Below are 23693 nucleotides of genomic sequence, written 5' to 3' on the forward strand. Positions count from 1 at the left end.
TAAGCCCCATATCCTTCACGACTTGTGCTAGCATCTGTCCATTTTGAGCAGCCATCTTGTCAGACTCCATGATAGATGATGATCAGGCTTCTAGAACTAAATCATTCACATTACTGTACTTCAGTTCTGGTCTTGATGTAAGTTCTTTCCTTAGCATGGTTTTTCCAACCCATGGAGTACCTGTGAGCAGTCTTTTCTCATGTGCCTAAAGTGTATCTTTTTTATGTTTGTCAAATCAATTAAAGGATAAGATGACTTTTAATAATATGGCCAACAACCTAACACAGCTGAGAAAAGTTCCAAAGCTTACTGAACTCTCTCCTACATTTTTAACCCAATCAAACTCTCTATAGTTCCACAGATAGGACCTACCATTTCCCTAATGTTGTGGTTCCTTTGGCTACAGCCCTCAGACTTGCAGGACAGGCAGGAGGTATGGCCCTCAGACTTGCATGATGGGCTTGGGCTATTTCCTCCTTGAATTTAATATCCTTGACTGAAGCAGGACTGTTAGAGAAATGATGAGTTCTCCTGGAGTGGACAGGATGGTGGCCTATGCTGAGGACCTTTTACTGACCTTTGATTGGCTCACCTGGCACCTCTTGAAGATTGTTGGAACTCCTGCTTTCTGTGATGGCACTTACCGAAAGCTTTGAGGTCCTCAGCCAAGTGGCATGTAAGAAGTTGCTGAAAGAGCAGGGGATTAGGATCATATTGGGGAACATGGTCTCCTGTCACCTGACAGGCTTCCTCTTCAACCTGGAGTAGAATAAGCAGGAGTCAGTAGTCTGATCCATGCGGCTCTAGTGTGGGTGTTGCCAGTACTGTGGTGACGTTCCTCTGCTCATATTGGCAAACACTTGGGCCACGTCAGAGACAAGTTGATTATCCTTCCTGTCTTAGTTTTGGTACTTTGGATGCAGAGCCCCTTGTCTGGAAGTTGGCTCTTAAGTTCAGCTAATTCAATGGTCACCGTGTTAAGACGGTGCTTCTGCTTGCTGATGTCTTTCCATGTGGATTGCACTATCACTTCAAGTGAGTCAAGCCTGTGAGAGATCGAGGAGTCATCCATGGACAGCGTCAGACTGAGTGCCTGCGTGTGTGCTTGTAGACTGACTCGGTATCTTTATGTTGGTGATCGTGAGAGAGCACTGGCGTGTGTGGTTTTAGGTGCCTTTTCTCAGGTGTGACAGAAGCACTGTCTCCAATGGCTTGAGGATGAGGTTAAACGTGGGAACTCCTCAGGGAGGCAGAATTCTTCTTCACCAGGTGAAGGCATAGACACATCCTGTGTCTGATGAACTCATTTTGCTAGGCATTGGTTTTTACTTATTTAGATGATTATGTACTTCTGAGTTTGTCAGAAAACTGAAGAACATGTCTTCAAATTTCAGTGAGTCAAATTGATAAAATCTCTAATGTAGCTATAGCTGAGAAAATGCTTTTCTGCAATATGAAAAGCAATTCTGAATTTGAATTGATATTATAGTTAAGTTTTAGATACTGTCATATTACTTGGTATGTAGTTTTTTGTGTGTGTGAAAATGGAAGAATATAAAAATGTGTCTGTTTTCTTTTTGCATAGCTCCACCAAGTATGTTAGTGAAGGATGAATATGTTCATGACTTTGAAGGACAGCCATCCTTACCCACGGAAGGACATTCAATTCAAACCATCCAACATCCACCAAGTAATCGCGCATCCACGGAGACGTACAGCGCCCCAGCTCTGTTAGCCCCATCAGAGTCTAATGCCACCAGTACCACCAACTTCCCCAACATTCCTGTGGCTTCCACAAGTGAGTGTTGCAGTCAGATAGAGTCGTAAGTTTTCCTAACCATGGGATATGTATCTGTAGTCACTTGGAGCTGTTGTGGTCTTTCTGGTGCTGGGTATGGTATGGAGCCTGATACATGCCCGGTGAAGTCTCACTCTGGAGCCATACCACTCAGCCTGGAAGTAAACAGATGTTAGGTTGGTATTTGAATTCATTATGGAGAAAGTAGTGTTTGTAATTTGTTTAAAGTTTCTAATACTGATACACAGTCAAATATAGTGACTTTGACCGTGATCTTCAGTTGAAATCTTACACATGTTGTTTACTACTGTATGCGTGAGTACAAAGTCCCCTGTATTTTTCAGAGAGATTTTAGAGAAATAGTTAAGTAGTTAACAAGTAATTTTAATTTTTTATTACCGTATGTGTTTACATGTGTAATTGTGTGTGTGCATGTATGTGCATGAGCAGGGATAACTTTGTGAAGTCATTTCTCTCCTTCCCCCGTTACATGGGTTCCTGGTGACTCAGGTTACCGAGCTTGTGTAGTGAGAGCCTTTACCTATTGAGCCGTCTCACTGGACCGGCAAACAGCTCTCAACCAAGATGTTTATAATGAGATGTGCACATGAAGCCTTCTTTTTAGTCCATTATTTTATCTGATAAGGTAACTTTATAATAGTCTTCTCAATCTTCTTTTGTGACTACTTGGGAAAAAAGGCTCTTAAAACAGACTTGGTTTCAGTGGGGAGACATTCAAGTATTTTGACCAGTTTCAGTATAAAACTAAAACCCATGTCTTTGAAAAGGATTCTTGTGGTAAAAATGTTGCCTTTTACACCATGTTACAGGAGGCTTACTTTCTGTTCTGTTCTCTTTTCTTCCTTCTTTTCCTTTCTTTGTTTCTTGATCACCTCAATTGAAATTAAGACCTCGCCCACTGCTAGGTAAATCCTTGACCACTGAGCTACACCTTCAGCCTAGGCTAAGTTTTTCTGGGAGCCCAACAAAGACAGTGTGATCTGGTTTTCTTTATGTTGTTTGCTTTACAACACCAAAGGTTGAACAACTTCCTGCTTTGCAAAATAGAGCAACTTGCTTGCTTAATTTAAAATTTTAAAAAATCTTTTTAATGTGTATGATATATATGTGTACGTGTGAATGCTGGTGTGTGTGCTGTGGTATACATGGATAAGTCAGGGACAGCCTCTATCGTTGGTCCTTTCTTTCTTTCCATCTTGTTTGAGTCAGGGTCTGTTGTTTGAGCTGCATCTGCCAGTCGCTGGTGAGCCAGTGACTCTTGATTTACCTCCGAGGAGGAAACACAGACAGACGCATGCTATTCTATCTAGCCTAATGTGGATTCTGGGCATTTGAATTTAGGTCCTCGTGCATGGGAAGCAAGTGCTTTATGCACTGAGACATCTTCTTAGACCCTAATTATTATTTTTAAATTTAAATGACTTATAGAGCATGGGAATAATGTTAATTGCACTGATTGCTAAGAGTATTGTTTTAAAACCTATATTGGCAAGAGATTTTGATTGATAAGGATTGCTATTTTGTTACCACCTAAGAGAATGTTATTTTATCTATGTTAGACTCAACATTGAACTTCTAATCTTGGGGAGAAGTAGGTTTGTTTCTGATCTTTTTGCCCCACCCCTTTCCCCCCAGGCTGGATTCTAAGCTAGTGTGTCACCCATGATAGGCAAGAAGTTTCCCACTGGATATACCCAGCCCTTGTCATGTTTTCACAGTTTCTCATTAGTCCATTCCTACCACGTGAAAATAGTATAGTATTTTTTCAGTGGTCACCACCTTAGCACATTTGATGTGTGTGTGTGTGTGTGTGTGTGTGTGTGTGTGTGTAGCTCTTTGGGGGCAGGGGTTGAGACAAGATTTCACTCCATAAGCCAGGTCAACTTCAGACTGCTGACTTGTGTGTTTCCATCTCTGAAATGCTAGCATTACATGTGTGGCCGCATATCACCTACCTAGTGTTCAGGCTTACTCATTTGGAGTTTGGCTAACAGAAGCGGTGGAGATGGAGAGTAAAGTAATGACATCCTCCTACGTGGGGATCACTTCTGGGGCCCAGCTGTGCACTTGTGTTATGGTCTCTGGAAATCAGGCTTTGTTCAGGGATTTCCAAATGACTTCTTCCTGACCTTTTGTCCCTCCCCTTCCTGCAAGGAAAGTTGTGCTTGAAGGCCAGTAAAAGGTGTGAACAAAATATATCCAATTCTCTTTGTAAAGTAGATTTTTGTAATTGAAATATAAATATTGTAGATTCTAGAACTTGTGAGATTTTTTTCCCCCTACATCTAAAAAGATATATTGATAGAATTAAAGGAAAGAAATTAGACAAACAGGGATGGGAAGGCCTTTGCATGACTGGGCTTACACTGTGACATCGTGTCCACTGGTGACCGTGCTCACTAGAGATGGATGAGTGCAGTGGCTTTGCGGTCCTTGGTTTTAAGGAGTTATGCTATGTAGGGGGAGACGGTGTCCTTGTTTTAGTTTTTGTTATTTTGAGACAAGAATCTTAGTAATTGTAGCTCAGCTGGCCTTGAATTCGTCTTGCTTAGCTTTCCTCAGGCTGGGACTGTGGACGTGCCTCTATGCCTGGCAACTTCCTCTTTCATGTTTGAATTGCAGTGACTGAGTTTCTGATTGCACCCCACAGTGTGGGTGACAAGTGATAGTGAGAACCTTTCAGTGTTTTCCACACGGGATGAATGTGACTTAATGCTTGCTTTAAGAAATACACTTTTCCACTTACAAAATAAAACCTTAAAATGCCAGATAATAAAACATAATGAAACTTATTTTGAACAGAATAGGGGCCAAATGAAACTTATTTTCCTGGTGTATTACAGAGGGAGCAACTAATTTAATATAAATGTGGGTGTCCAGTGACATTCTTGGCATGATTCTGATTTTGTAAAAATGTTTAAAATTGACTGATAGGCTTCTGTTGGTTGTTTTACAAATGCTGTACTGGTGTGATGTGGAACTAGTTTTATTTTTGTTACTTTTTCACCCTTGCCATCTTATTCCATCTAAAACATGTCCTCCTGTGCTTGTTGTTAAATGCCATTGTCCTGCCATCACCAGCACCAGTGCCATGACATTTAACTTTATGTTGGCAGCATTTTCTTGCCTGGGTTTTGAAGATCCTAATAGGAAAGTCCAGCGTGGTCTGCGTGAGGTGCGGGAGGGTTGGTTGAGCTGACTGACGTGCTTCTAACGCTGTCACAGTAGCCTAGCCGTGCAGCTGCTTTTCTCAGCATCTGAGAGTGCCTGCGAAGAAATAGGCTACTAATGTTAGGAGGACATGGCTTAAGAAAGGGGTATTTGAACAACGTCTGAGGGTTTGCCTTTATAGATGCTTTTAGGTTTTACATTTGGTAGGTAGTGGATGAGTTCTGCCTTTGGCCCGCGTTTATAATTGTGGATCATCAGATATAATCAGACCTTCGTCTTTGTATAAAAGCATAGACCCGCATCTCCACATGTGCTGTGTTAACGTCTTCTTGTCTCTCTAGGTCAGCCGGCCAGCATTCTGGCAGGCAGCCATAGTGAAGGACTGTTGCAGATAGCTTCAGGGCCTCAGCCAGGACAGCAGCAGAATGGATTCACTGCTCAGCCAGCTACTTACCACCATAGTATGTACACGCCTTTTAAATCTTTTCAGAGTTGAGAAAAAGAGGCAGCCGTTATAAAAGCAAATTAATGCATATGGGCCTTAATTTTTAGACAGCACTACCACCTGGACTGGAAGTAGGACTGCACCATACACACCTAATTTGCCTCACCACCAAAACGGCCATCTTCAGCACCACCCGCCTATGCCGCCCCATCCTGGACATTACTGTAAGCTCTTGTTTTCATTGTACGCAGGGCCTTTTTCTTTTCTAGCTAGTACTTTGATTTCTATTTTCTTAAAAAATGGTTTTGCATCGTTTATTCATCTTACAATTTAATTTTATTAAATGATTAGTGCTTTTTACTTTTTCAGTATTTTTTGTAAACAGTTCTTAATTGTCACACCTCTGTTTTGCACGCTGTTCATTCACTGAGTCCATTCATCTCACTGTTGCTGACGGCTCATCAACACTACATCGACCTCCATGCATTTGTTTGCTTTATGTTTTAGGTCTTGTATGTGTATCCACCCACAGTCGACGTAAGCCCTTGAGTACTACAATCTCAAGGTTTCCCTCACCACAGAATCACTGCAGTAGATAAAGAGATCTTAGATGTTAGATCTGTGTAGGTGTCCTTTTCATATAGGCATCTTGGGACGACACCCTACAGACAGTCCAGCTTCAGGTAGAATAGGAACATTGTTCATTTGACTTTAAAAATCACGAGTATAGGGATGAAGTAAAAAGTGAGGAATATAAATCTTACATATCACTTTTCCTTCCATTTTAAGATTAATAATACAAAAATATTGGAAAGTACAAAAGGCATAAATAATAACACTAGAGGATACTTCTAGTGTTCTCTCCTTCCAGTCACATAAGTGAGTGTGTGTGATATGTATGTATGCTTATTGTTACATACCAGTTACATTACTACCTTCCTGTGTGTTCAGAGAGTGTGATTTCTAATGGCTGCCTGGACCAGTGTGTACAATTACAGGGTTTGCTCAATGATTGCTGGTCACTTGTTTAAACTTACTAAGCCTCAAGGGTTGTAATTTTAATCTGTTTGAAACAAGATTGTAAAAAGTGAGTATAGTAATTCTGTGAAGTTTTTAGCACCGTGTGTTAATAAGTAAGCTTTCAATTATGATTGCTACTGTTCTATTATATAAATGCCCCTAACTTAATATAAGCATTGATTTTTTAGAAAGGTTAGCAATTTAAATTACTATACATTGCATTATTAATTATACTATTGTTATATAAATAATCTATAATCTGTATTAAATATTGCATATATAACTGGTAAATTGTTAAATAGAATTTGTCAGATAACACTAAGAGGTTAGCTGTTAATCAATTTGTCAGATAACACTAAGAGGTTAGCTGTTAATCTCACAAAATAATTCAGGAAATAAACTTTTAAATTCTTGGCATAAATGATTTAAATAAATTTTAAGGCTTATGATATTTGTATTTAAGGTTTATTAAAAGTTTTAGTACTAGAAAACGTTTAATAAATAAAATGGGGTTTTTATTATTTTTTTTTAGGGCCGGTTCACAATGAGCTTGCATTCCAGCCTCCCATTTCCAATCATCCTGGTAAGTGCATTTCAATATTGATTTCCCGTATGTACATTTACTAGAATAACTGGTGTGCGAATGCCGGTGGATTATTTACAGGGTAACTAGACTCAGACAGGGTAATAATCACTGACTTAATCAGCAGTTTAAGAGCAGGTGATGGTTATAGACTATAGTTTTTAACTTGTCTGAAAGAAACGTAAAAACCTTTTAAAAACAGGTATTATGGATAGAATTGCCAGGTTTTGGCATTGAATACATAAATACACAGCAGAGGGAAACTGAGTGGCAGTAGAGTAGCTTCCGAAGTGTGGCTTAAAACCCAGGGAGAGGCTAGCGATGTGGGTCAGTAGGTGAAGGGGCTTGCTGCCAAGTCTGATGAGACTGGGTGTCTCCCCAGGGCCATGTGGTAGGCACAGACTTTGACCACAGAAAAACCCTGAAAACTTGAGATGTCAAAGGCACAAACAATAGGAACCGGAGTTTTTCTCATTCTTCACTCAGGAAGATACACTTACAGCTAGTTGCCTGTCAGTAGTCACAGAGTTCTGGTCCTGGATGCCCCTCAGATACCCAGTTCTAAGACTACTCAAGCCCTTTATGTAAGACCATGTGGTATTTATTCTCCTATGATTTACACATGCCTTTTAGTATATTATTTGCAAACAAAGCATCATTTTACGTAAGAGACTTGAACAACTGCAGGTTTTAGCATCTGGCTCTACAGGACACGGGACAACTGTGTGTTTCTAATAAAGACTTTCAAAATATGGCTATGAGTTAAAGGATAACTTAGTGTTTCATATGTAGCTCAGTAGGAGATGGAACAGTTCTGAAGAGAGACGTAACACGAGTGGAATGCATAGTGCAGTAAGTGATGGCAGTGATTGGCTTTGTCTTCTCACAGTAGCCCCTGCTTTTAGAGAACAATATTCACTACATGAGGATACCTCTGTGTACCTGTATTGGCATGGGTACCTCTTGTTCAGTAGATCCCAGAAGTGGCAAATGCATCCTGAAGGGACTTTGTCCACCTGGCTGCAGTTCTGCAGTTATCCTTCTAGTGAAGTCCGTAGGTCAGAGCTCGGGCTTTGCCTGATGATTGATATGGGCGGACACAGCTCACTCTGAGCACTGCCATTACTGGGTCGGTGGTTCTGGTTGCTGTAAGAGGAGCAAGCCAGTTAGCAGTGTCCCTCCATGGGTTCTGTTTCAGTTCCTGACCTAAGCTCTGCCTTGACTTTGCTCAGGGATGGAAGGTGACTTGAGACTTGTAAGATGAAATAAATCCTTTTCTCCCCAAGTTGTTTGGTCATGGTGTGTTATCACCGCAGTAGAAATCCAAAGACAGAGAGACATGAAGATGTTAGGATCAAGGCAAGAAACATTCTTCCTTCCCCTGTCAGTGCCACCGACGATGGTACCTGATGCTAGCCATACTCATGCACGGTAACCAGCGTACACATCTTCTTTCCTTATTGGACAAATAGAATAGAAATGGTCTTTTCCCCACCATGTAGCTCTGGCTGTCCTGGAAACTTACTATTTAGACCAGGCTGACCTTAAATTCCCAGAGATCCTCCTGTCTCTGCCTCCGGAGTACTGGATTAAAGTGTGCACTACCAGTGCTTTACCTACATATTCTTTAGAAGGTCAGCCACTCTGTTGTGTTTTCTTCAGTGTCTTTGTGGTGTTTGTGGTTCAGGAGTATATTCATATGCTCATACCAGATTTATAGGCTCACATTCAGATCTGAGGAATAAAAAGAGTAACTCAGTGAGTCCATTAGGTATCCATCCAGATTTTGTATTACCTCATTTTTATTTTCAGAAATTAAAGAATACTTTGGAGAGATACATTTTCCATTACAACTGTACAGTTTTTATAAAACCTGTGCTTTACAGTCCACACCCCCTTTACAAACAGTATTTAGCTGAATTCTTATATTACAAAAACAAAAGAACCTCAAATCATGTGATTGTCTTCATTTTTTTTCATTAATTTATTTATTCACTTTAACATCCCAATCGCAACCCCTCCTTCTCTTCATAAGACCCCTCTCGACTGTTCCCTCTCGTTTTTCTTCAGAGAAGGGGAGTCCCCCACACCCGCCGCTCTGGCACACCACGCTGAAGCAGGGTTGGGTGCACCGTCTCTCTCCAAGGCAGCCCAGCTAGGAGAAAGTGATCCAGAGTCAGGCTAGGGGACGCACATGAAGACCAAGCCGCACGTTTGCTACAGATGTGTAGGGGCCTAGGTTTAGCCTACACATGTTCAGTCTTTGTTGAGCCCCTACAGGCCCAGATTAACTGACTGTAGGTCTTACAGTGTCCCTAACCACTCTGGCTCCTTAGTCCTTCCCCCTAACTCTTCCCTAAGACTCCCTGAGCTCCATCTTATGTGTGACTGTGGTCTCTGCAGCCTTTTTCATCCACTGCTGGATGAAGCCTCTCAGGAGACAGCTGTGCTGGGCTGTCTGCAAGCATGGCAGACAGGGGTTAGTAGTGTCAGGGGTTGGCTCTCTCCCATGGGGTGGGTCTCAAGTTGGGCCAGTCACTGGTTGGCTGTCCCTCAATCTTTATCTTTATCCCTGTATATCTTATAGGCAGGACAGATTCTGAGTCACAGGTTTTATGGGTGAGTTGGTGTCCCCCTCCCTCCATTGGAAGTCCCACTTGGCCACAGGAGGTGGCCATTATCCCCAGTTACTAGGAGTCTCAACTAGGGTCACCTCCATAGATTCCTGGGAGCCCCTCAATTTTCCTTCTCCCAGTCTTCCCCTGCTGCCTCACCTCCCCACACCTGACTCCCCCCCTCCCAGTTCCTTCCCTTCATCCACCCCAATGTCTGTTTTATTTCTCTTTCTCAGTGGCATTCAAGCTTTCTCCCTTGAGCCTTCCTTGTTAGCTTCTTTGGGTCTGGATTGTAGCATGGTTATCCTGTACTTTATGGCCATTGTCCACTTAGAGGTGAGTGCACACCATGTGTGTCTTTCTGGGTCTGGGCTCCCTCACTCAGGATTTGCCTGCACATGAATAGTCCCAGTTTCCTGTTTCCTGCTACTCCTTAGAAGCTACAGAAGTTTCTTTTATGTGGTTTGTCTTTGAGGCAAAATAGCAAAGATATATGCAAAAAAGCTTAAGGGGTATTTTCTATTATCTTTCCATTGTTTTTAAAATAAAAACAGTGCCTTCTGACTGCTGAGAATAAAGAAGCTTTTCGTGAAGTAGGCTGTCTGTCGCCCAGCAGTACCAAGCTGTCCCCCACGTAGCTCACCTGTAGCCTTGTGTCCTCAGAGACAGAGACTCCTTCTTTCACCTTCTAGGTCTTGGGTTTCCATCGTTGCTCTGTGTTGGACCTATACACTTTCCTCTTCATTCTCAATTGTGTAAACGCGTCAGCTGTCCGCAGGCAGTGTGTGGGTCCTGAGTGAGGCTGCGGCTCTTTTTTTTTGGTTCTTTTTTTTCGGAGCTGGGGATCGAACCCAGGGCCTTGCGCTTCCTAGGCAAGCGCTCTACCACTGAGCTAAATCCCCAACCCCCGAGGCTGCGGCTCTTACAGCATGACTGCCGGCGGGGTCTGGGGTTGGGCACGCAGGATCTTGGTGGCAGGGAAGTATGAAAGGTTTCATGTATGTGTAGATATTTCAGTTGACAATGATAAAGGTTTATTTTTCTTAAACGTGGAGGCTATAAAACTTACTTTTTTCTTCTGAGTTGACTCTGGCCTTTAAGAAGCCTCCGCCTTCAGTAGAAATGCATTTGGGATCGGAAGCCTCACTCAGCATCATGTTCACTTCCTAACAAAATTTTTGTTTTTACACTATCTACTCAGAGATCTTGTAAATGGTATTAGTTTTTATTACAGTCATAAATTTGGGTCGTTTTTAAATTGCTTCAGCCAGTATACCTACTTACTTGCTGACTACTATTGTTTATAACATAATACGATCTCTTCATTAACTATAGTTGAGAGCAGTGGCTGCTCTTCCGAGGGATCTGGGTTTGCTACCCAGGTAGCTGCTCACAGCCGTTTATAACTGCAGCTCTAGGGCCCCCGGTGCTCTCTTCTGGCCGCTTCACCCATGCCATTCACAAACACAAAGATGAAAATAGATACATCTCAGAGATTTTTACTATAGAAAGGAACTGCAGAAATGTTTCAGAAACCGCTGTGTAAAAACATTGAGGTGTGTTTTGTATGTTCTAAACTGTCATTGAGGTGTGTTTTATATGTCCTAAACAAGAACCTTTAAGGAATTAGATTTACAGTGAATTAATTGGATGATGTTACAAAGTATTCAAACATTTTTGAGTCACCTACTCTTTTTTCTTTTTCTTTTTTAATACATAATCTTCCTTAGAGTCCTGTGTAGTCCAGGCTGACGTCACTCGCATTCTTCCTGCATTAGCTTCCTGGATGCTGGTGTCCCAGGCATGCCTTTGTGTGTCTTGATAACGTCGTCGGCGAGCACTTTCTCTGTTGTGTGGCAGAGCTTTAGGTGCCTTTGTGTATTCGCTACTTCTGCTGTGGTGACAACACCTCAACAAAGAAGCTAAGAAAGATTTATTTTGGCCCACAGTTTGAGAATGTAGTTCACCATACATAGTTGAGGTGCAGTGGTACCTGATCGCTTCAGTGTTTACTGCTGCTGTTACTTCTGTGTGACTTAAGCTCACTTCTTTGTCGTTCTTGGCCAACTGTGTGTTTTTCATGTTTTATTGCCCATTGTGGGTTTTTTTTTTCTCTTTCACTGTGAATCTGATAAGAGCTGTGAGCAGTAACTGTGACACAGACTGAATATTCTGCTAAGACTTATTTCATCCACCAAGCACATGAGCCCATTTCTTTTAAGTTTGTCCTCACTAAAGTTTATAGAACACAGGCAGGCTTCAGCCAGAGTCTAGCCAGGCTATGATGAGAATGGCTCTAACCAGTTTCAGATACAGTGCCTGGGCTTAACTGTCTTTATTTCTCTTGGCATTCTACTTTCAAACTTAAACCAGAATGACCCCTAAAGCTCTGTGTCTAGCATTCTAGGGTTTTTCCAGATCAAAGTTCCAAACTTCCACATTCCTCTTTGTTCCCGAGGCTTAAGAACCCCGTGGTCAAGCGGATCACAGCAATGGCCCCACTTTTCAGTACTGTGCTTCTGTTGTGCTTGTTTGAGAAAATGTGTGACATAAGAAAGGAAGGTTTAATTCCAGCTCGGGTGCAGTTTGTCATAGTTAGGGTGTTATTGTGGCAAGAGGGTTAGGAGTTGAGCACATTACATCTGTAGTCAGGAAGCAGTACCTGTGCCCTGCTCCCCTCCTGTTTCAGTCCAGAGTGGTAGCCTCTCTAGACTAGTGCCATTCACATTATAGTGGGTCTCTCTACCTTAGTTATTGACCCAGCATAGAGACTATCCCAGACATTCTCAAAGCTTTGTCTTTTAGGTGACTGTAGATCCTGTTGACAGTATTAACCAGCATCCTGTAAAGTGTTGTGTTTAGGTTTTTTGTTTATTTTTAATTAAAATTTTCCGTTTTTTCTTTTCGTTTTTTCTTTTTCTTTTCTTTTTTCCTACATAGCCCTGTTTTTCTTGGAATTCACTGTGTAGACCAAGCTGGCCTTGAGCTAACAGAGATTCACCTGCCTCTGCCTCCGCCTCCGCGCTGGCATTAAAGGTGTACGTCCACCACTCTCGGCTCAATTACATTTTTCTCTTGGGAAATTCATTCATTAGTATTATATTTATATCATTTCTTTTTAAGTTTTAAGTGTCATTACTTTCTTGGGAGGGACTTTTTTGTCATGTTAAGTAATGTTTTAGATTGTTGAAAGTTTTGATTCAGATTATTACATACTATAACATACCATTATACAGAGGAGTCTGCAGACAGAACTGTTACTCCTTTTCTAGTCTCTCATAAATTCCTCTTCTGGGGCCAGTGCAGAGCTTTTTACTCAGGTCCCAAGTTTTCAGGTAGATTGTCCCTCTACTCTGTAAGCTGGTGACCTCCAGCCATCTTCTGTTCTGTGACACTCCTCTACCACCCCATCCTCCCGTCTGTCCTCCCCCTCCCCAGCATTCACTGTCCCTCTTCCTCTTCCTCTTCCTCCTCCTCCACTGCCTACCCTTCCCCTCTCCTTCCTCTCCCTCCTCCCTCTTCCCCTCCGATTCTCTCTGCAGTGTTACTCATGATGTGCATTTCACATTCACTTGTTCATTTGACCTGTACCTGCTTGAGGTAGATCTGTGAGGGACTGGAAACTCATTTGCTGTTTTCCATGTATCACCAAAAGATTCTCCTGATAGGTGGTAAATAAATATAAAAGGAAAACAAAAAATTACATGTATGAGTTTCCTTTAATAACGCAAACAGAATCAGAAGTGAATAACTACATTTGTAACCCAAACCAAGTGTTGTCTCTTCCCCCATGCCACCTGACAGTCATCACATGACAAGCTAAGTGTGTGCTCAGAGCTGAAGTTGTACTGCTTCACTGAAACAGTTGCTAGAAATACACCGTGCATACATGGGGCAAATGACCTTTGATTTTTGAGAGACAGTAATCTCCCTGTAAAATAACTACATAATTTTAAGTATAAACAGGAATATGTTGATTTAGGGACTTTTCTCCTAATTAGAGCCTGTAAAAACATAACAAAGACTATGTAATAGGGCTGGTGTAGTTTTTAAAATTGAAAATTCAGACCACAGAACAGATGTGCAATAGAATGAACTATCATAATAACAGTTTATTTTAGAGTCTGATTGACTTAGTTACGTAGTTTCTCAGGACACGGTTTCACTGTGTAGCCCTGCCTGTCCTGGAGCCCTTCTTTGTAGAGCAGGCATATCTCACAGAAATCTGCCTGCCTCTGGCCTCTGGCCCCTGGCCCCAGGCCCCTGGCCCCTGGCCTCTGGCCCCTGCCTCTGCCTCCCAAGTGCTGGCATGCGCAACTGCCACCCGGCTAGAATCTGATTTCTGATGTTGTTTAAGTTCTCAGGTGACTTGGTCCTTAGAGTGTCAGGGTATAAGTACTGTAAGTATAATATGGAAATCACTATTCTTTAAGTGTACTACATTCTTTTAGTAAACTTCTTTCGTTTCCTTACCCCATTACCCCTTCATCTTGGTTTAGTTTTGTTTGGTGTAGTCAGCACCTCCCTCCCTAATACCTGTCACAGGGGGTGCATGTTCCTTTTCCTTTGTTTTCTGCAGCTCCTGAATATTGGTGTTCCATTGCTTACTTTGAAATGGATGTTCAGGTAGGAGAGACATTTAAAGTCCCTTCAAGCTGTCCTATTGTAACTGTGGATGGATACGTGGATCCTTCTGGAGGTGATCGCTTTTGCTTGGGTCAACTCTCCAATGTCCACAGGACAGAAGCTATTGAGAGAGCAAGGTATGGTAAAAATTGAATAGTACATTAACTTTTATTCAAGACTATTGTTTTTCTATGAATACGAGTCTTAAATATAGAGGAGTTAAGGTCATTTTCAATACTTAGAACTTGTGAGCTCCCATTTTAATTGTAGGTACTTGCTAAATATAGAGGTAAAAAAAAAGCAAGTTTTCTTTGCTTCATAACTATGCTTTCTGTCTGTGCTATCCCATTCGACAACTGGTAATCATAAATGGCTTTTGAATACTTGAAGCATTGCTCATGTGAGTGAATAGCTGAATTTACATATATCTTAAATGGCTTTGTGATAGAAGTGATATAGGGCTGGAGAGAGGGTCAGTTATTAAAAACATGCTACTGTCTGAGCAGAGTTCAGTTCTCAGCACCACAACTGCCTGTAACTGGAGTTCCAAAGGGTCTGATGCCAACCTCTGACCTTCATGGTGCCCTCTCCCAAAACACACAAAATCTTAAAACTATAGAATTTACATCACTGTGTTATTTTGGTTAAATGAACTTTGTACGAGAACTATTATATAGTAAGTACTGTGTGAGAGTTGTTAACAATGGCTGTCTTTGAGGTGTTGTCTTACAGTCTTTGTTCTGGCTGTGCCCTGAGCTGAGGCTGGCTGTAACGAGGTGAATGTGGCTCTGTCTTTCCTCCTGAGGTTGCACATAGGCAAAGGAGTGCAGTTGGAGTGTAAAGGTGAAGGGGACGTGTGGGTCAGGTGCCTCAGTGACCACGCCGTCTTCGTGCAGAGTTACTACCTGGACCGTGAAGCTGGCCGAGCACCTGGTGACGCCGTCCACAAGATCTACCCGAGTGCGTATATAAAGGTCAGTCCTCTTTACGTGTAAATATTTTAGGCTTACAAACCTCTGTTGCTTGAAGTCTGGAAACAGAGGTGAGGAAGTAGAAGGCTGTGTTAGTTTGACCTGTTTTGTTCAGAGGAGGAGAGACTCCTGTAGTGGGCACAGTCACTGGACGGCAGGAGAAGGCCCTTGGGCTTGTGAGTCTCGGGCCAGCCTCGGCTGCACACCACTCCTCCATCTTAACAAGCGGCAGCACCACCACGGCAGCGTGTGCTCCTGCTCGGGATCTATGCTGAGCTGTGAGCAGCTGGGTCGTTTTGAGGTCCAAGGGTTTCAGATTTTCCAAGTCATTTAGAGTTAATACATAAATTCTTGAAAACATTGACTAAAAATCTCCAAACCTATATTCTATAACACGAAATTGGTGAAAAATTAACATTTCATTTCAGCCAGTGTTTAAGAGTTTATGGAGGACTGCTGTAAAGTTACGTGTCACGGGATGGAGTGTCTCATCCCTTCGTAAAACTGCAAATTACGATGCTGAGAAACAGAGTCCTTTTTATTTCTACATATTAAACACGGTTCAATTTTATTTTTAACACTTGTTCTTTTGGGAAGAAAAATATAGGTGCAGTGAGTTAATTGTATTTTCTTTGAGATTTTTCATCCTGAGCTCCTTCCTTACCAGCAGTCATACATGGTGGGACTGAGTGCCTCAACACTTCCTTAGGAAGGGCTTCAGCTACAAAGAGTGTAGCGCTGTAGACACACAGCGTGTGCACAGAAGGGGAGAGGCTTCCGGTGGCCAACCCCCTCCAGCCTTTCGGTTACAGCTGTGAAGGATGCCTGTGCTTCCTTAGCAGGTTTTGGAGTGTTTCACTCCGTATCTCTGCCTGGTTTTGAATTCTTGAGGACATATATGACCCACCGTCCGGCTTCTGTTGTGAAACTTGGAAGCATACTGAGTGTGGAGGAAGTGAGCACGTGGGCCTGTGTCCTTATGGACGTGACAGCTGATCTGACCAGTCCCTGCTGTTTCTCTCGTGTTCCTTTCGTGTGTTAGTTTTCCTGAGGAGCAGTTCCACAGCAGTGATCATTGCCTGGTTTGTTTATAGGACACTCCAGGAGAAAGGGTTTGCAGTTTATAACTTTTCTACAGGAATTTTTAGGTTTTGTCATCTGTGTTACTGTGAGGCAGGCTCTCTGCAGCCCAGGCTGGCCTTGCACTTGTGAAGTAGCTGAGGTTGATCTTGAACTGCTGACCCTCTTCCCTCCCCCCAGAGTCTGTTTACATAAGACCCTCCACCCAGTTTACGGGATGCTAGAGTCACTCCAGACCTGTTTTTACTCCAGGGCTGGCCGTGGGTTTATGACCTGTGCTTCACCTCGGTTGGTGGGCAGTTTTGCTTGCTACGGGAACCCAATTTTCTAAATAGGAGGTAGGAAGACTTTGTCTTTGGGGAACTAATCTCCACCTCCAGATATGCACAAAATTGAATTCTCTTGAGTTTCTCTGATACAGGCTGTATTTGTACCCTAGGGGCATATCTGACCTGACCAACTATTTTGCTAGTATTTGATTCATTGACAGATGCCTAGTTGTAGCCCTGAAAACTAGACTGTTGTCCCTTTTCATAGTACAAAAGCTGGATTTCTGTCTTTACCCTCTTACTGCCTTGGAAGTGCTAATGACTCCAGTCTCAGTTGGCTACTATAAGTAAGGCTGTTTCTCAGTCTCTCTCTCTGTCTCGCTCTCTTGCTTGCTCTCTCTCGTATTATCAGTGTAGTGTGGTGGGGTTGTTTGTTTCTTTGGCTAGTTACTTTTTGGCTGAATCATTCATTGGACATTTGGTAATCACAGATTTTTGCAGTAAATGTAGGACAGTATTTGGCATTGAGACCATATCCTATTTTGTCCTACTTCTTTCTAAGTCATTTATTTATTTTGTAGTTCTTGCTATTCCAGAATTCATCTGGCCGGCTTGAAACTACAGAGATCCTCCTGTCTCTCGCCTCCTGAGTACTGGGATTAAAGGTATATGCCACCATGCCCAGCTCCTCACTTACTTGTGAGACATTCTTACTGGATAGCTGTGTGTAGAGAGCAGGCTAGCTCTGAACTTAAAGATCTGCCTACTTGTGCTACCGTTAGACTGCTACTGCTAGACTGTTTTACAAAAACCATATATTCCCATTAGTGTGTGATGGTTCCATTTTATCTGTTTTTCATCCATCCCATTGCAGTTTTTATTAGCATTTCTTGAATATTGAATCTGCTTTGTTTTTGAACGTACACATGTTGGGGGAAAGAAGAAGATTCTTTTAAAACAAGCATATGTTTATGTAGAGGGAGCTTTAAAAGTATTAGGAACCCATTAAGTTTAATTTATTCCCAGCATCTGCATTTTGAGTTTTTTTAATTACATTTCTTTATTTTTCTACGTATGAATGCATGCGTCGTGTGTCCCTAGTACTTGCAGAGGTCAGAAATGGCTGGCGGTCTCTTGGAGATGGGATCATAGATGGCTATAGCCATCATGTCCAGGCCTCAAACTTGGGTCCTCTGTAAGAACAAGTGCTTTTACCACTGCACCATTTTCTCAGTCCCACATTTCGATCTCTTCCTTTAGTTAGTTCAGTAACTTAGTAAATCCTGTATGCAGTCTTAATACAGATGCACGTACTACACCACTGTGTGTTTCTCCTCTAGGCTCTTTCCTTTATTTTCTTTTTTTTTTTCAGAGGTGGGGACCGAACCCAGGGCCTTGTGCTTGCTAGGCAAGCGCTCAACAACTGAGCTAAATCCCCAACCCCCTCTAGGCTCTTTCCTGATGTTAGTTTAAGCTGATGCAGAATTATAATTGAGGCTTATAAAAGTAATGCAAAATTTGGCTCTTGATTGAAAAAAAATACACTGAAATATTATACTCACGTGTTATGTAATGAGTTTGTAATAAACTTACTTGAGAGTAACTGCAGAAAGCATGATCATAAGTAGTTGTAGTTAAGTTGTTCCTTGGCTTAGGAAGGGTGGGTCAGAAATACTGTTTTGTAACTTACATGATTCTGAAAGGAAGATGGCTGCGTTTCAGTGGTTGCACTTTCCCAGTCAGGAGAGCTGACCCTTCTCTGCTCTTAGCATTGTTAGCCACATGAATCATGTAGAAGAAAGGCTTCTCGCAGTGTCTGGCCACTGTTTTTATTCATCTTCACATTGACATCATCAGTTCTCATTTCTGTGGTTTCTTGTAATACATGCCACTGGTGTACTGTTCGTCCAGCTGGATATGTGGTCATTTACAACACAACTGTACTGTGCCCAAATGTGAGGATTATTTGGTTGACTTCATGATCTGTGGTGGGTGGGAAGGAATGCTGAACATCTTTTTTAGCCTTTGTTTAAATAACAATGTTACATATGGACTAGGGTGGTACGTAGTCTAGTACTTGGGAGGCAGAGGCAGGAACATCTCTGTGGGCTCCAGGCTAATCAGGACAACATAGTGAGACCTCTCTATCCCCAAGCCCCAAAGAAGAATTTACATGTATTATACTTGATTAGTGATGGGTTTTTAAAAAGCGATTGCATGTATGCAATGTAAAACAACAAAATACGAATTTCATATAAGCTATTAGAATTAAACCCAGATGATGATAATTTTAGATAAAGCATCAAAGGCTTGATTTATAAAAACAGTTTGTAATTTGGATTTCATTAAAACTAACTTCTAGGGTAAAGATGAGAGAAATGGCTCAGTTGGCAAAGTACTTTCTCCAGAAGCTTTAGGATCTCAGTTTAAAGCACTTTTCAGTCTTCCAGAGGGCCCAAGATGGGTTCTGAGCCTACATGAGGTATCTCACAGCTGTCTGTATACACATCGCACATAAACACACGTGTGCGTGTGCACACACACACACACCCCAGAAAATGTTTTAAATATAATAACTACATATTTTCTTATATAGTGTCAGTGCAGTTTGCTAAACTTTTTCACTTTTAAGCATTGTCAAAGATACTGGCCAGATATCAAAGCCGTCCCTTGTAGCTTAAAAGACAATTTAATAGTTTGATTCTGAAAGGATCAATTTCTTACTTGTTCTTTTGACACAGATCAGTAGCTCCTTCACAAAGCAAGGGACAGCTGACTCACATGGATCTGTTCCAAACACTGAAATGCACCTCTTGCTGATACCCAAACTATAAAATTTTAAAAACTTATTTTGAAAAATTATGTGTCTGGGTGCTTTGTCTTCATGTATGTCTGTGCCCCAAGTGAGTGTCTGGAGCCCTTGGAAGCTAGAAGAGGGCATCAGATCCCCTAGGACTGCATGTACATAGTCACACACTGTCATGTGGGTGCTGAGAATCAAGCCTGGGTACTTTGGAAAGGCCCTGAAATTTGAAAACTTGTAGTTCGCTCTTACGAGATGCAAACAGAACTCTGGTTGTTGTACAGTGCTTGTTGGCTTTTGATGAAATGGAGTCTTTGGTAGTGCGTTCATATATTAAACGTTCACTTTTGCTTTTAAAAGGTCTTTGATTTGCGGCAGTGTCACCGGCAGATGCAGCAGCAGGCGGCCACCGCGCAAGCCGCAGCTGCTGCCCAGGCGGCAGCTGTGGCAGGAAACATCCCTGGTCCTGGGTCCGTAGGTGGAATAGCCCCGGCCATCAGTACGTGTGCCTTTGGTTTTCTCTGTTCAAAGTGCAACGGTGACTTTGACTCTCACTCACTCAGTTGGTTGTTTCAAGCAATAATAGAAATTAATTTTTTACTGGGTTATAACATTTGATCTGTAAACATCTTCTATGTCAGTTCCCCTTTGTCTGGGGTAGGAGCCTATTTGCATCAGGGCCTAAGGGGGTGCCAGTCTCCTATTCGCTTCGGGCTGGTGGGAACAGCTACTGAAGGTTCGAAACTGGACACCTCCATTTAGAAACAGAGAGAATAAAGTGAGGGTGGCAGTTTATAACTTGTAGACTTAATTTTAGGGTAAAACTGAACTGTGCCAGGTTTCACACTGATGGGGAATTTTTTACTGCAGAGTTAAACTCCTGACTATAGACTTTTATGATGGAAACACGTGGCACTCATCTTCCATGTCTGAAGGCATAACTAGTGATTCATTCAACCCCTGTTCTTAACTTCTGCAGTGTGGTAAGCAATCACACTGCCTCAGAAAACTGCAGTGACGGACGCTGCAGGCTTCTCCACAGCACGTGCGAGCCCTTCCCGTTAGTGTCATGGTAATAGTGATAAATGTGGACTGACTGTATGACTGTGTTCTGACTAGGAAGTGAGATACAGAGTCTGCTGGGATATATGTTCAAGAGTTCACAATTTAGTTATATACCAGACATCACTAATTAAATAAGATTGGGGATCTAAACCATTTGCTAGTTTTAATGTTGTAGACATGATCTGTTTTCTTTAAGAATTCAGACTAGTATTCAATTCCTTAATTTTATTCATGCTTCTCCCTCCATATTATTTCAGAACGAGAGACAGACACAAGTCAACGGAGAGTCTAAGGGAGGCCAAGTACATGGCCCCCTGACTATTAGTTCTGTCCTGATCTAATATGGCAGTGCCGGTGCTGCGGTTCTTAGAACTGTGGACGTGCCCTGACTTTCAGATCAGTTGATTTTCACTCCTGTCCTCTACTTCTGAAGAGGAGAGTGGGGAATTATTGGTGGCACGTGGAAATCTACTTACTCTCTGGCAGTTAAAACACATATATGGAATATAAACTGTCTTAACTGAATGCTTACTCACCAGTGATAAGGTTTAGATCTGTGCTTACTGTTTGACAGAGAAGTTGTATGCTGAGAGGAAAATAAGTACAGAAGGCAGACTGGGGAGGGTGGGAAGAGAGGACCCTGCTCCCTGACTCCCTCCCCACTTCTGCCCCCGTTAGGTCTGTCTGCTGCTGCTGGCATTGGTGTAGACGACCTCCGGCGCTTGTGCATACTCAGGATGAGCTTCGTGAAGGGCTGGGGCCCAGACTACCCAAGACAGAGCATCAAAGAAACCCCGTGCTGGATTGAGATTCACCTCCACCGAGCTCTGCAGCTCCTGGACGAAGTCCTGCACACCATGCCCATTGCGGACCCACAGCCTTTAGACTGAGATCTCACACCATGGACGCCCTAACCATTTCCAGGATGGTGGACTATGAAATATACTCGTGTTTATAATCTGAAGATTTATTGCATTTTTGTTCTGCTCTGTCTTTTCATAAAGGGTTGAAAGATGTGTTTGCTGCCTTGCTCTTAGCAGACAGAAACTGAATTAAAACTGTTTTTCTATTTTAGAACTTTCAGGCATGGCTCAGAGCTTGAAGATCAGGAAGATCCAATTTTTACTAAGTCTTCACTGGTTATGTATGAAGGAGTCATTCCAGTGCTGGGAACTCAGCTCTCTAAGTGTGCGAGAGAGAGCTCCTTACATGCAGGACACTGATGTGTTGTCTGCAGAATAAATTCACTGTTGCTGATTTTAAGGCTGAGAAGTTCTCAAAGTTAAGTCACCTGTTACTTAGTGGGCAAAGTCATTGCTGAACGAGCTGCACGCAAGTGGCAGTCGGGCGAGCCAGTCTTCCAAGAGCAGCTTCACGCTCTTAGAGCCTTTTGTCAGTCTTTATTCAGAATGGTGTTTGCAAGTTAAACAGTGAAGGTGAATTAAATTCATAGTGTCTTGCAGACTTTAGGTTTTTTCCCCAAGACAAAACACTAATCTGTGTGCATATTGACTATTCCTTACAATTACCAGTCAAAGAAATGCCATTTAAAATTACACAGTTTTATCCCTAATGGATGGCCATCCTCGAGAGGTACACTGTGCCCTGTTAAACAGTACATGAATTCTTCTATATTTCTAGGCGCAAGGTTGGTTATAAAAAAAACAAAGCCTAGGGGAGGAATTTTTTCCCTTAATTCATAGGGAGAAGGTTTTGTATTTATAAAAACACTAAAAGCAGAGTTGCTCTGCCTGATGCTTTACTGTTCTGCAAGGTGGCAGTGCTTCAACTGAAATAATGACTATTTTGGAAACTGCTAAATTCTATGTTAAAGACTGTGCAGAATAACGGAAACCGTGCAGTTGGTAACAGGTAGTTTGGATATTTTTGTACTTGATTTGATGTGTGACTTTTTTTCATATACTGTTTAAATCATGTATGTTTTGACATTGTTTAAAATTCAGTTTTTGTATCTTGGGGCAAGACTGCAAACTTTTTTATACCTTTTGGTTATCCTAAGCCCTTCGTTTGCCATCATTGATCCCTTGGTGGTGACTTTGTAGAGGTTGAAGTAGAAGCGTGGGACGCATTGACTGTACCACAGACATGTATACTTTTTACCTAGTTACTAGAGTGAATAAAACTGAGTCCATATACGAAGTTGAATTCTAGGTTTGGTTTTTAAAATGCTTTCCTTTTGCACTTTTGAGTCCAATCTCAGTGGCAAGACACCTTCTACTAACTGACAGGCAACAGCCAGTTGCATTGGGCAGCTCTGGTTTTCCTTCACACTCTACCAGGACTTTCCCGTGTACATTATGGATCATGTGTAGAGTTGGTTATTTTTTGAGTTTTTATTTTCTGTAGCAAAAAAATAGGCTACAGTAAAATAGTGTGAATAAAACCAAGGTCATCATTGAGATGTTTTTACTCTTTGAGAGTTTTCTGTGAATTTTAACTTGCAGTAGGCATTTGAGCTCTGGAAACACTTGTGCATAGCCGTTCTCTTTGTGCCAACAGAAATGAACACATCCTGCAGCCTGCCTAAGCCAGAAGGTTCCGGAGGCTCCTAGAAACCAGAGTGCTGCTGCGACTGGTGTACATCTCAGTCCAACGTACACATCTTGTTTTGTAAGAAGCTTCTTCACCAGTTTCTACTCTTATGTACTTACAAATACTTCTGTTACAGACCTAATTATCTGTATAAGTTTGGTGATTTTTTAAAAAAAATGTTGTATTGACAGAATTATAAAAAGATACCTTCTCTAGAGATGTTTGTCTTTAGATCCGTTTCATTATGAATGGGGACTAGGAATGAGAAGAATAAGTTTTAGTGTAAAGATTTTTAAAGACCCAGGTCATCTGACCATGCAGTGCTGTAACTTGATGCTTCCTTTTGTACTTTATGGAAAGTTTGGAAAGTGTCCCATATTTAATCATTTTCATAAAGTATGTGGGAAATATTTGCTAAGAGGGATCTCTTCAGAGCCAAGCCCTTGTCTTGGTTTTCTTACTAAGAGCCATAGAAATTATTTCTAGTTATTGACGATGTTTGTAATTTGCCTGTCCTGTGCTTCTAAGGAGCCCAGCGTCCCTGACAGCTCAGTTAATCTGTCTCTGTCCCTTATACATCGCTATCTTTGAATGAGACGTTAAACAACTCCCCTACGGTTAAACATTGAGATAAAATAGTTTCTGTAGTTCTTAGAGTCTGATTATGATGTGA

At 41.9% G+C, this 23693-nt stretch overlaps 1 protein-coding gene across 2 annotated transcripts in view; it reads left to right on the plus strand.

The window, feature by feature from the left end:
* Positions 1 to 22887, plus strand: part of Smad4 (SMAD family member 4) — a 45062-nt gene extending 22175 nt beyond the window's left edge. Inside the window, exons 5-12 of one of the 2 annotated variants that reach the window (XM_032886205.1) lie at positions 1586 to 1798; positions 5332 to 5451; positions 5543 to 5659; positions 6988 to 7038; positions 14233 to 14416; positions 15085 to 15253; positions 19763 to 19901; positions 21146 to 22887. In XM_032886205.1, the coding sequence (XP_032742096.1) occupies positions 1586 to 1798; positions 5332 to 5451; positions 5543 to 5659; positions 6988 to 7038; positions 14233 to 14416; positions 15085 to 15253; positions 19763 to 19901; positions 21146 to 21357 (1205 nt within the window). In that variant the 3' untranslated portion in view covers positions 21358 to 22887. The remainder of the gene's footprint in view (positions 1 to 1585; positions 1799 to 5331; positions 5452 to 5542; positions 5660 to 6987; positions 7039 to 14232; positions 14417 to 15084; positions 15254 to 19762; positions 19902 to 21145) is intronic. The other variant, XM_032886206.1, reaches the window with a different exon arrangement.
* The last annotated feature ends 806 nt before the right edge of the window (positions 22888 to 23693 follow it).

Source organism: Rattus rattus, chromosome 15 (genome assembly GCF_011064425.1).
Source record: "Rattus rattus isolate New Zealand chromosome 15, Rrattus_CSIRO_v1, whole genome shotgun sequence".
NCBI classification, from domain to species: Eukaryota; Metazoa; Chordata; class Mammalia; order Rodentia; family Muridae; genus Rattus; species Rattus rattus.